The 13,612-nt window shown below is 44.9% G+C and overlaps 1 protein-coding gene across 7 annotated transcripts in view; it reads left to right on the top strand.

The window, feature by feature from the left end:
- Positions 1-13,612, top strand: part of ZMIZ1 (zinc finger MIZ-type containing 1) — a 307,512-nt gene that overhangs the window by 136,697 nt on the left and 157,203 nt on the right. For all 7 annotated transcript variants that reach the window (XM_056351251.1, XM_056351244.1, XM_056351245.1 and 4 more), the window contains one exon: positions 10,806-10,915. In XM_056351251.1, the coding sequence (XP_056207226.1) occupies positions 10,856-10,915 (60 nt within the window). In that variant the 5' untranslated portion in view covers positions 10,806-10,855. The remainder of the gene's footprint in view (positions 1-10,805; positions 10,916-13,612) is intronic.

Here is a 13,612-nt window from a genome sequence, read left to right as displayed (position 1 = left end):
CAGCTGTCCTGGCTGTGTCCCCTCCCAGTTTCTTGTGCCACTCCAGCCTTCTCAGTGGCAGGGCCTGAGAAACTGAGACTAAGTCCTTGACTTAGTATGAACATAACTTAGCAACAACTAAAACCATCGGTGTGTTATCAACATTGTTCTCATGCTAAATCCAAAACACAGCATTGTACCAGCTACTGAGAAAGAAAATTAACTCTATCCCGGCTGAAACCAGGACATGATCCCAAGAGGTTTGTAAACTGAGCAAGTGACAGATCTTTAACCGTGGAATTCATCAAACCTTTGAAAACTGAAATGTCTGTTTAGATTCTTGGTAAAATGAAACATTTCATGGTAAGTTTAAAATTCTCTTTATTTGCCTGTAAAGTAGGTCTGGGACACTGGCAATCCTCAAAGACCAGTTTCTAGATATGAAGGTCCTCTCAAGTGATAAGATAGTGAGAAAACAGAATGTGGCAGTGCAGATGATCACAGGTGTTTGAGTTAAAATCTTTCTTGAAGGCAGCAGACTTTGATGTGTAAGGCTCCTGCAGTGTTTTGTGATCCAGGTGTCTAGAAGGATTTCCACCTCACTCGAGTTATGGGCACTCAGAAAACAGGAAAAGCAATGACTACATTATGGATAGTCAAACAGCAGGGATGTGTGCAGCTCTGCTTTGTTGGAATGAAGGTGCTGCAGTTGGAACTAGTTTTTAAATTACATTGTTTTCAAAAACAACTATAGGATGTCAAAAATATATCTGGGCTTCTTCATAAAGTTTCGGTAGCAATGGATCTGTTACTTCAGGTGCTTGAATATTAGCTGTTGAGACTAACATAAATAGCAGGTACATTTCAAGTCTCCATGTAGATTGTGTTCACACAGTGCTTCACTGTGTATGTACAAAGAAGTTTTCCTTGAGGGATACACAGTCATTTGTTTTGCTTGTCCACTCCTGAATCATTTTACCCAGACTGTCAGCAAGGGTTTTTATAATTTAGGATTTGGTGGTGACTTGAAATATTGGACCTTTGACTGCAGGAAAATTCAGTAAAACCAAATACCTTGTTTTCTAATGTGTGCTCCACAGGTCTAGAAGGATTATATGGCTGGATCTCCAATCAGCTGCTTTAAATGAAGATGATAAAATAGACTATAGAGCTCACCAAAATTGTAGTTCTGTTGTGTCTAGATGTGCAATATCTTCAGTTTAAATTATTTTAAAGGAATGGCCACCCCAGCACTAAATTCTCATAATTCAGAGTAAGTGGAGACTTTGAGAGAAGACATGTTTGAGTAGCCACTGAAAGCAGTGCAGAAAATATAATTTGGCTACCAATGACTTTCCTGTTTCTGTGGCTACAAAAATTCACAGCCATATAATTTCTACCTTAATTCTTCAGCTATATTTAGCCTTTACAGGTTTTGCTGGTCCTATTGGAATTTATCTTGCTTCCATTCTGGGAAGCTGGGTAAATCTTTACTTAAATTTCCTCAGAACAGACCAGGATAATGGCAGATACCAAAAGTTATTGGAGCTTGTGTCCCAAAGCAGCTATACAGTTGCGCTGTTCCCTGGAGATTTTGTTGACTGAGGTAATGCTGCTTTTCTTCCTCCTCTTCTTCCCTGTCCCTGAGTGATTTTCTCCAGAGGAGTGATGCATTCCCTGGTGGCTTACCAGAAATCACTGGTCTTGGCAGCAGTTTCTTAGTTCTCATAGGAATAAGGAAAAGGTGAATAAATCTTGCGTTTATAGACCACGAAGTGAAATTACTGTCTACTTTGACTATATGCCTTCTTCACAATGCTAAACTTAATGAAAACAAAGAGTCTAAATCTATGCTTATTCCTTTATTGGGTGCAGCATAGTCTGGGGATGAGGGATTGTTTCGTTCTTTCTGTTGCCACCCAGTAATAAGGAATGTAAGTTGTGATGAAAATCGCAAGAAGAAATCAGCAGACAATTCCCTTCAAATGCTACAGTTCAAAAAGTTCAAAAGATGCCTAGTTTCATCAGATAAGTAAGAGGGCATTCAGTGTCAGAATGCAAATCTTTCTTATTTCTAATTCACAGTGGGTTTGAGACGTTTCTTGCTAGGAGCGTTTCTTTGAGCTGGCCCAAGAGGCTTTGACCTCTGTTTGTTGTATGGCAGGCTGGCTGGTTCAAGAGAGATGTTATCAGAGCACAGCAAATACAGAATAGCATTTTCACTTTTTGATAGGCTATTGTTAAATTGTTAAAAACACTTGCTGCTAGTGCCATCTCCCCTCTATCTTTCTTTTCTCCTGTTTCTAAGACCATCTTTGTACAGATGGATTGGGTTGTTACTCTCTCCTCTAGACCTTTAGAAAGTGCTTCTATTAGGTTGTCTTCCGTAGCTCGTCTTTCAGGTTTTAAGCAAATAACTTGTATCAGTACGTCCAAACCAGCTGGCTTGGTTTGGTAGTTGATAAGTCTAGCAAGAGCAGGAAAAGTTTACAGTTCGTGCACATCCTTTGTAGCAACTCTGTAGGCTCAGCCCCCAGAATGCATGTAAACCAAATGATGTTAGCAACACTTCATGTGTTATTGCAGTATCCGGTAGGCAAACACAGAGAATTTTCAACTAATACTATACATCTTACCACAGAACGTCTGAAAGAAACGAGCTGTCATGAGGTAGATAAGTGAGCATCACATGCCAGAATGCAAATCCTTTCCAGTTCTTACGTTCACCTGATTTCCTCTGCAGTCCTCCCACTGAGCCCGAAAGGTGGGAAGAGATGATAGATTCTGTCTCGGTTTAGGAATTGGCAATTTATCAGGGAGGTGGTGTGTGTTGGGTTTTTTTACAGCATTGTTGTATGAGTGATCAGGGACACTGGTTACGAAATGATCTGAGTGCAACCCTGCAAGCTTTTAGGGATGGCTCATTTGCTTGTAGCCATCCCGATGAGGATTAACATTTCTTACCTGCAAGCTACAGTACATTTAATAAACCACTGGATCAGTGGATTCTGCTGTGGAACTGTCAATGTTTGTTCTAGCAGATCTGTCTATATTGGAGTGTGCAAAGCCTCTGAGAGCACTACAGCAGGTCTGTCAGCCATGGCTCCCCTGTAGCATGCTTCTACACGCTTTTGCCTTTCATTTTGTGTTATTACCTCTTGCTGTTTTAAACTGCAGTGTCCTTTTTCCTCCTTGCTGCCCCTAAAGATAACAAGCTGACAGAGCTGACAACACGAGGAGCTGGGTGGGATGCAGGGAAACCAACCTCATAATATAAGCATGCAGCAGGGCAATTACTAGAAACCGGGATCTGCAGATGCTGCTCTCGGTGTGAGGAAACCAGTCATTTCAGCCAGCGGGCTGGAGGTGAGGGCTGCCAGTGCAGGAGGCAGTTCACGTGTTTTATGGTTAGTGCTGGCCGGTGACCAGCTTGTCCAGGCTCGAAGGAGCGCTCTCCTTAGCTAGAGATGTGATGTTTTTACATTCCTGTGATACCGCTCTTATACAGTGGGTTCATTTTTATATTTTTATGTGTCTACGTTAAGCATGGGTCATATCCCAGTCCTGTGTGTGGTTCCAGCTAGCCCTACCACCTTGGCTTTTGTAATCAGGCTGCAGATGTGCTTCATGATTGAACAACTTCTGCGCACCGCCGCTCCTTCTCCCAGAGGAGTCCAGCAGGCTTGCTTATGCAAGCTGTCATGCTGTCTTTTTTTCAAAAGCGTGTGTGGGTTTGCTTTTGTGTGTATCCGGCTGGCTGTTCGTGCCTGCATATAATAGGCTCCGTATATAAAAATGTTCCCAAGCACATGGCTGCGGAAACAGCTTCCTTAAACCCGACAAAACTGCCAGCCCTTGCAGCTCAAGCCACTATAAATTACTAGATCCCGCTCCCACCTCGCTGAAGCTGTGCCTGCTGGCAGCGCACGCACACACGCACGCTCGCTTTCCCCCTCTCGCAGTCAGAGATGATAGAAAGTCTTCTGGGGATTACTGCACATTTGTAGAGCAACAATGGAAAGCAGCACAGCACAAATATCTATTCTTCCTCACCCAGCATAACAAACGCTGCTTTGTCTCACATCTGGCCCTTTTTAATAGCTCAGAGCCAACAGCAGTAGGTATTTAGCAGCTCGTGGTAAATAAAGCTTTATTAAAACAACTTCCTTTTTCAAGTGTTTAATGATTAAAACGGCCTTTCACCTGACATTTTATGCTTTCAGTACTGTATCTAGCAGGGGAAATAAAACAGTTGTCATGGATAGATATTCAACATTTCCTAGAAAATAATCTTTTAAGAGCGTCTTGGAAAACTCTCATACTGCGAAGCAGGCTTACGGACCGTGCACCCCGTGTGAGGGCAGGGGCCTGCGTGCAGGCCTAGGTGCCGAGCTGTTGCCGCCGCCTGCCTGGGCGCCCGGAGTGCGGCCGGCGGGCCCTGGTTCCGCGGCAGGAGGGCACCGGCCCCGCTCGCAACAGAGAATTAATGCGGTGGGTGCGATAGTACTAATCGGCGTCTACGGACGGAGGCATGTTCTGATAGTTCAAGAAGCAACTTTTTGACAGATGTCAGATGTTAAGGAAAACACCAAGTGCAGTTGGGTGGGTTGTGTCCCTGGACTGCCCACATTCTCTGCCAGGGCCGGGCGCTGAGGGAGCTGGTGTGCCTGGCGTTTGCCCCGGGAGGCGGCAGGGGCCGGGGCGCTGCGGGGCCGTTCCTGACCCGTCCCCTCGGGGACCCGTGCGCCAGCGGCAGGCGAGGGCCCGGCGGCGGGCAGCGCCCCGGGGCACGGCGGCCCGCGCTCCCTCAGGGCGGTGGGCGGTGGCGCGGCCCTGCGGCGCCCTCTGCCGGCGCGGCGCAGAGCGGGCGACGCGGCCCCGTTTCCCCGCCCGGCACCGGCCCGCAGCTCCCGGCCCCGGCCCGCGGCCCCGCTGGGTGCTCCCGCCCGGCTGCGGCGGCTCGGCGCCCCCCCCGCCGCCTCGGCGCCGCCCCGCGCTCTGCCGGGGCCGTTAGTCAGCGCAGGCCTCTCCTGCCCGCGCTCTGGCTTGGCCTATTGCTTGGTCAAAGTCACTCCTTAGGTACAAACTGCCTGCCCTCGCATATGGCCCTCCGCGTGCCGGAGACATGCAGGACATTATTAGTTTTAGCCGATGGCACAGACAGTAGTAACTCATGATCTGTGAAACGGTACGAACCAGCTGGTGTGCTGGCTTGCTGGCAGAAAGATTGCTCTCTAAAAACTTGATTTTTCAAGAGATGGCAGTCTTTTGCTGCGGGGAGGGGCGGGTGGCGGTGCTTTGGCCTGGTGGGCTGTAGGGCCGGGTGGCAGGCGAGGCCTTCCCAGGGAGTGCCGCTCGCTCCTGCTTCTGCCCGCAGCGAGGGAGGAAGGCGTGCGAGGGGGAGGCAGAGCAGCAAGTGCCACGTCGAGGGTCTCTCAACCTGCAGAGAAGGTCGGGCCTGTTTCAGCTGGTGACTCGGGTCTCCCCTGGCCGGCGGCCGGCAGGTTTCCGTATCGGTTGGTCCTGGCTTGGCAGGGCTCCTGCTGCGGCCACCAGCCCTGGCTGTGGCGAGAGCCCGTCCCAGAGCAGAACCAAAACCACTCTTGCTTTCACGCTGCTGCGTGTTTGTAGATATGTCAGTGTTTTGAAGCCGTACTGAAATGTTTGATATTTTTTTAAAAAATTCTTTAAGATGCTGTTTAGGTTGCCTCAGGAACTGATAGGGACCACGTTTTACTAAATTGCTCTTCATAAATGTGTTACTGGAAGTCCAGTTTCTGATACAGTAATTGCAAACTCCTCACTTGAGCTTTCAACCAACACAGAGTATAGCAGAAGCTTGTGAAATTCTCTCTCTTACAGCATGTACATAATTTCATTCCTTTTTCAGTATTTAAGAGGGTTTTGTAGCAATGGTTTAAGAAAAAAGATTCAGTACATTTAGAGTTAAAAAAAGTCTTAACAGGTCGATGCATCTGTTCCTTTAAAAACACATTCTCCATTTTTGAGACATCATAAATATGTAAATGAGGGCTCTTTAATTACTGCCTAGGGCTATAAACTCGCAATGCTAGAGGGGAGGAAAGAAGGAAGGCAAAGAATAATTCACGTAAATTTTTTTTTGAGAGAGAGAGAGAGAAAGAGAGACATTGGGTCTTTACCTCCGAAGAGACAGCAGAAGAATGGGGCTTTTTATTGCTGACTTACCGGAAGGTGCTGGGAACACTTCTTCTTTACTTTTCTTTTTTTGGTGGGTTTTTTTTTGTTTCTGTTTATCCTTTTGGATGGAGTTAGCATATAAAGCACTAGCGTATGACCTTTCTAGCTAATGCTTGTGTACCAAACAGAGGGGGTTTGTTATGAAGCACTGGGTAAAATTCCCTTCTCTATCCCACTCTGCCAGTATCCTTAATCTTGAGCAGCAACATCCCTGCTGTCTTTTGAGCTGCTCAAAGTGCCTGAATCTTAGTGTGGTTTCCAATGCAGGTACACCAGAGGCTGGCGAGAGACCCTGCAAAGTCATTTTCGCTTGTGACCAGATAAGCGCTCAGCACTTAACCGAATAGAAGTCTACTCTTACTTGGCCTGCTGGCCTTTCTGTATCTTAAGCACCATTATGTTTGACTAAGGTGATCTCGCTGCTACTTTTAAAACAGTGTGAGATGGACAGAAAGGGTGTTTTTTAAATTTTAATTTCAGGATTTGGATGTGCACGTGGGGAACCAGACCAGTGTACAGCAGTACCTGTGTAGTACATATAGTTACTGGAAACTTAATTCTGCTGGTATTTTTTCCAGGCAAAACAGTCTGGTGTCAGAACGCTTATTCTGCCTTGGTAAAACTTCAGATCCATACGATAATTTTCAGTTTCCACGTTTAATCTTTTAATTCTTGCTGAGGCCTATGAAAGAATAATTTCCAGATAATAATGGTTTCCCACTAATGAGCTGCACATTTTTTATAGCAGAATTGACTTAGAGGCAGTATGCTTACTGAAAAAAAGTATTCTACTTGATGCTCTTATGGTGTGTATGAACGGAAGTTTAAAATGAGTCTTGGAGGCGTGAGGCAGGATATTTCAATTACGAAGCGTTGTGTGCAGTGAGGCTTCATATGTACAATTTTGGCTGTTTGATTCTTGCAAGAAATGTTTACTGCTGGGGGAGTTAGTGGACTGAGGGGCTTCTCTTGACCGGAAAAGAATAAATGAGCTTGGGCTGGTGGAAGTAGCAAACCGGCAGCAGTAAAGGGCTGTTGGGTGCCTGTCCGTGCAGTGAGGGGGGAGAGGTGGAGGGAGGCTGCCAGGGCAAAGACTGTTCTAGCCAGAGAGCAGCAGTGATGTGAGAACAAGTGGAGTTGAGGATGGAAGTGAAAATACTTCTGGCTGCTCGGGGAAGGGTGAGAGTCAGAGGGTACTTTTCAGTGGGAGCCATTGGGTGTTAAAAGCACAACTACTTTTGAGACTGAATTTGATCAGTTTATGACAGAAATTGTATGGCATGTCTGTGTACCAGAGCAGGGGACTGTGTACCCAGCCCTGTCTCCATGAGCCCCGTCAGGCTTCTGCTCAGCTGTGCAAGTTAGCTCTGCGCATTCTGCCCTCTGCTTTTCCAAACAGGCTTTGAGAAGTTATGCCATGTGGGGGAAATAACAATTTGGACAAGTACAATAGTAAGCTGTGGTTCAGGTAGCTGATAGCAACCTTAGATTTTGTTTATGATTAACTGGAAGGCAAAGAATTCGGGTGGAATTATGTGTACAGTTCTTAAATTAACATGCAGCATAGTTTGTCGGCACAAGTAACAGTACATGAATGTAAGTCATTGTCTCCGTAAAATGTCTCTGCAGTCTCCCAGCCCTTAAGTATATTGCCAGTAATGCCAGAGGCAGCTCCTGATGCCATGAGCCTGAGTGCTGGTATATCTGGCTTTACTCGAGAATAGTTTTCTGGCAGTATACAGTATGTCTATGTGTCTTTCGCTTGGGGTAGATACTCTTTTTCAGCTCTGCTCCCAGTTTCTCTCTGTGGCTGTACATCACTGAGGAGGTTAGATAGATAATGCCAAAACAGATAAAAATTGTGTTTAAAAGTCAACCAGAAATACGGTATATTTTACTTACTGGTTCATTAAGCAAAAATGTCCTGACTTCTTTTAAAATAATGAAAAAAAAAAATCAGTTTGCATTTTTCCAAAATTTTCAACGAAAATCTGTGTGCATATATGTTTGTATTTCTTTTCAGCATGCTTTTCTCCATCTGTCCTGATGTTCAATTAAAATGCAGATAATGTGTCCCAGCTTGTAAGATGGATCACTGCTGAAGTGGTGTCATGTCTGGGCTAGCTTATCTCTTGATAAATACCTCTGCTGTCCACTGAGAGATTAAACTTCATGACCACTGAGGTCTGTTTGGGGGTCTTACAGGCAGATGAGGCTGTGTTACTCACTTTTAAAAAAATACATCAATTTACATTTGCTAAAGGACCTTTGGATGGCATTTGCTGTTGAGAAGGTGGCAGTAGCATAGTCAAACAATAATACTTGTATGTGAAACTGGCTTTTCCATTTCCTAAGTATTATAATTTATCGACAGGAGTGCTTTAGTGAACCCTCTTGTGTCTAGAGGGTGGAGATGAGCAGCTTGAGCTGCTGTTATAAGACCTCATTTAGCTGTCTAGCAGAAAAGATTTCTTTCCCGGAGTCTAATCCAGCAGGAGCCATGGAAGAACATTATCAGCTAGGTACAGAAATCTCAGACGGCTTGTGTGTGTGGGACGCACGCGGATGCTGTGGTCTGGAGTCTGTCTCGCCATGACAGCCATGCCGTCAGTGCTCCTACTACGGGGAACACTCTTCTCCTGCTGGGGGTTTAATAGCCAGTGCTGGACCTGTAGAATATATAGCCAGTGCTATAACCGAAGAGATGCTGAGCCATGTGTAGTAGGTGGGGTGAGCGGCCAACTTCTCTAACTGAACAATTACCTGAAAATTTTCCTGTCTTTTATGTGTATGTAGGAAGGGGGAAAGATTTTTGTCATGGACAACTCTCTGAATAACAAACTGCTCAGTGTCACCAAAGAGGTTCCTGAAGGAGAGGTTTCTGTGTGAGTCCAGGGCCTTCCTTGTGCTAGTATAAAGTTTTACATAAATACAGCGTTTGGGTATATTTTTGAATCTGTGCCCGCTCCCTGTTTTGTCACTGTGAGGATACGACTTCTTTGACTGTACTTCTCTGTCACAGTAAAAGGATATGGGAATTTACAGGCAAAGACTGTTTTCATGTTCCAGTGCACAGTATCTATGGTTTCATTTCTGTTTTAGATGCCATGAAAGTGACTGAAACAGCAGAGTGTACCTATGTGTATGTGAAACTTCTCTGTTCCCCTGAGAAGCAAATTCTGGAAAAAAGCGCTTAAAACTACTCAGCTCATTAAGTACAGGCTGGAGGCTCATGCAGTTCTATTTAAAACATAAAGCAGAAGTCATGGTGCAAACCATTTGGTAACTTGAACTGTGGACTGAAACGGTTGATTAGCTGTTGGCTTCTGTCATTGTGGTTTGCTGTTCTGCCACTGTAGGAAGACTGTAAGGCGAGGCCAGAGAGGGGCAATGGGTGGAAGGGGCCCGGTGACGTGCAAACCATGCCCACGCCAGGAGGCTTACTTACGCTTACTATTGCTGTTAGTGCCTTGTTCTTGGTCCACATTTGAGTGGCATTTTGGCCGTTCCTGCCTTTCAGCTCAGCAGAGCTGCTTGTGCTGTGGCTAACCCCTTACCCCAAGCTGAACACAGGGATAAGAGAGAGGTAAATGGTGAATTCAGCGTGATGTGCACGTGCTGATTTAGCACCTACCGTTCCCCCCTCTTGCAGGTGGTGTTCGTGATTCCAGACACATGCCATCTTCTTGACAAAGAGCCACTTACATGTGATCATGGAGCATGATGTAAAGCATGGCTCTGAAAGAGTTGGCAAATATGGGGAACAGGGCTCATCTTGATGGCACCAGTGTGTTCGAAGCCATATCCACAAACATAACTCAGCATGACAAACGTCAGTGGTGGGCTTAGGGGACGGCGGGTTTGCTCTTTAGATCATCCTAACTTGTTGCCAGTTTTCATGTGGTGATTTTATACACCTGAATTAAAACTCCTAATACCGCTCTGAGCCTTCATTTCCATTTTCTAGAGTTTTATAAATGCACGGGAAAGTTTTAATTTGCCTTAAGTTACACAGTTTGTTAGAGATGGGCCTAAAGAGCACAGGACGTGTTTTTCCAGGACTAACAAGTCCAGCTATGGATACCTTAAAGAGCCTAATTATTCTAGACAGCAGGAACTGCTCAGTCCTTTGGTCTGAACGTCAGGCCTCTTCCCTATATGCTAAGTTGTGTCTCTGGAATTGTTAGTTATTCTGAAAATTTTGGTTAAGTTGTGAATCCCGCTTCTTCATTCACCATCATCTCAGCCGTTTCAAGGGCTGGTCAAATAGATCCGCTAGTTGGAGGAGAGTCCAAAGTACACCTGTTGCTTTTACTTTCAATACAGAAATCCAGAGTCTTCATAACAGACATTTGGTGTTATTTTTGGCCATGTAATATTCAGCCATATCTGATTCATTTAATATTTATGGGAGGTATTTTCTCTTGATGGAAGAATCCCCATGCCCTTGTCCTTGCAAAAGCCAGACCGTCATTGTTACTGAGATTGTTATTATTTTATCTCGCAGTGTGCTCAGGGGTTTCTTGCAAGTGGCTCTGCTTGGCTGTTTAGGTGGTAGAAGTTCCTGGGCTGTGCTCAGTGATCTTTACTGTCCTTTTTTCTTGCAGATCGAGGAATTTTAATGGCTTTCAGGTAGAAGAAAGTGGAGACAATCAAAATGAATTCTATGGACAGGCACATACAGCAGACCAATGACCGGCTGCAGTGCATAAAACAGGTAAGCTGAAGGTGGAGATCATTGCTGCTAGCTGAGCATTGTGTATTGTGGCAGGGCGTATTGTGTGTCATGTTGCCTGTACTTAATTAATATCGTTGCCTTTTGGAGGGGAGGAGAATGGTAGGAATGAGACTTTGTAATCTCATTGAAGAGGAGACTATCTGCTGCAAAAGCTAATGTATAAACCTCAAAAGCCAAACGTTCCCTTTCACCTTTCTAAGAAATCTGCAGCCTGGAGAGTCAGCAAATCTGTCTCAGCAGAGCGGTGCTAGTCCTGCCAGCTCTGCCCTGAGGGTGTCACAGTGGGCAGCTGTACTTGTGCCCTGAGCGCAGTAATCCAAAATTTTGATGGGCCAGTTTTGATTGTAATCTGGTATCTGACCAGAGACTTGCACTGTCTGGAGACTCAAATTTGGACAGTTGACATACCTCCAAGCGCTCGGGTTAATCAGTTTGCGCAGGGAAGTAACAACTTGTGTTTGCAAGGTAAAATTTTTAGAAGCATCTGTTTGTGAAGACGAAGGGCCCTTAAATTCCCTGAAAGGCAGTGGGATCTAAGTCTCATTTACAGACTTCCCCACTCTAACAGTGCTTGCAAGTGCTTTTATAACCAAGTGAAACAACAGAGGCAAGGATGGAGTGAGCAGATGCCATCTTTCCCTGCGTTGCCCTTCTCAGTGAGCTTCGCTCTCTGGCGTTGCAGGCAACATGTATCCTGCCCTCACATACGTTCTTCTCTGCATGCAAGAATCCTTACAGAAAATGCATAGCAGTGGTCCTTTGTGTACAGGAGGTGAGTGAGAGAACGGTTTCTCATGTTGGTTTCCTGTTTTTATCTCTAAACCAATGCATGCATGCAGCAAACAGGTGCACAAGTGCGAGCTGCACGTGGGTATTTTGAAGGTTGGTTATCCCAGCTGGATCCATGAGATGAGTTAAGTTCATCTCTTCAGAACTGGTTGAAATTTTCTGAATTACGCTGGAAAACCAGAAAGACATTATTGCATGAAATAATGTTCCCAAATCACTTTTCTTGTTGTCTCAGTGGTTTTCTCTGTCAGTTCAGGCCACAGCATGTTTAGAGGCCAGACTCCTGCTGTTTCAATTTTGTGTTTGTATCAACTAAGTTAAAAATCTACCTTTTGCTGTGGGACATGTGCATATTGCTCCTTGAGGGAGTGCAGCATTTCTCTGGTTGTAGATTTCTTTGTGTTGTATACACAAACACCCTGAATCAAAGGAACTGATAAAAAAAAAGTAACCATGGGGGTGGTACTGGATTTGTCTATGGCTTTAAACTTATTTTACTTTATTTTATTTATAACTTCCTCGAGGCAGGCAGTGGAGGGGACGGTGCTGATCTCCTCTCTCTGGTGACCAGTGAATTGATTGAACCTTAGGAACAGATACTTCACTGAGAAGAAGGTGGTTGGTCACCAGAACAGGGTTCCCAGGGAAGTGGTCACAGCGCCAAGCCTGTCAGAGTTCAAGGAGCATCTGGATGATGCTTTTAGTCATATGATTTAGTTTTAGATAGTTCTGTGAGGAGCAGGGAGTTGGACTTGATGCTCTTTATGGGTCCCTTCCAACCTGAGATATTCTGCAATCCTATGATTATCTGTTTCCATTATCTTAGTTTCAGCAGTCACCATCATTATGTTTTGTCATGTTTGCTTCATTACTAGAAGTTCTATATTCTAGAATGTGTTGTAATGCAAAGAGCAGAAAATGTGTGTTCATTTGCAAGACTGGCCATGCAGATGCTTTGGGGGATATAAAAAAAAGAGTTTATACCTAAACCAGCTGATTTTCCTCTCCATTTGCCAGGGAGGATTTCAGAATAAATCAAAGCAAGCTAGTTCGTAGGTCAAGGAGCAGAAATAGGAATCTGTCCCTGCAGAATTGCTGGTCATAATCCACCCTCAGTCTGTGGTGGCTCACTCTCTCATTCATTGCTCTGTGGTGAAAGTTAATGCATCTCATGGCCTTTTAGAGGCCTGAGGGAAGTAGGAATTTGGGGATTTCATCCCAGTTTCTTGTGAACAACTATCTGGTTCAGAAAAAAACATGCCCTTGACTGGCACAAATTGGTATCCTTTTTGGCCATCCTAGCCCACAGGATGAAGAATGAAGTGACTTGCAGAACAGTTTAACCTTCCAGCTGTAAGAACAGACCTTTAGATCAAGTGGAGACAAATGGGAGGCTGCTGCTCCGTTACTTTTTCTAGAGCTGTCAGTTTGTGTACATAGAAAATCTATATTATTTTAATCAGATAAAAGAATATCAAATTACACTTCTTACAGTATTAAAGATAGATTTTTGTCTACGTAATGGGTGCTCTGTCAGTTAAACCACTGACTTCGTTTATACATAATGCTGGTTTACATATGCAGCTAGGATATTTCTTCAGCAGTGAAGGCCTAGGGGAAGGGAGGAAGGTCAGACTTCCCAGCATTTGTGGGCAGTTCTCAGTTTTGTTTTATCTTGTCTAGAAGAAAGCACGGGGTTTTCTGGTGGGCACAGGCTTTCTTGTATAGCTGCTTTGTTCTGTCAGACAGCAAAAGGTACCTGATGAGGAGGCATCCTGCTCGGGTATGCTTGTGAATTCATGGTGCCCAAATAAGAGAATAGGCATGCTTTTGTTTTCAACTCATGAAGAAGTGTAGTTAACCAAGACAGTGACTGAACACCAAAAA

The sequence above is a fragment of the Falco biarmicus genome, chromosome 9 (assembly GCF_023638135.1).
Source record: "Falco biarmicus isolate bFalBia1 chromosome 9, bFalBia1.pri, whole genome shotgun sequence".
NCBI lineage: Eukaryota > Metazoa > Chordata > Aves > Falconiformes > Falconidae > Falco > Falco biarmicus.
The sequence above is the reverse complement of the archived record's forward strand: the minus strand, read 5'-3'. Positions and strand labels throughout refer to the sequence as shown.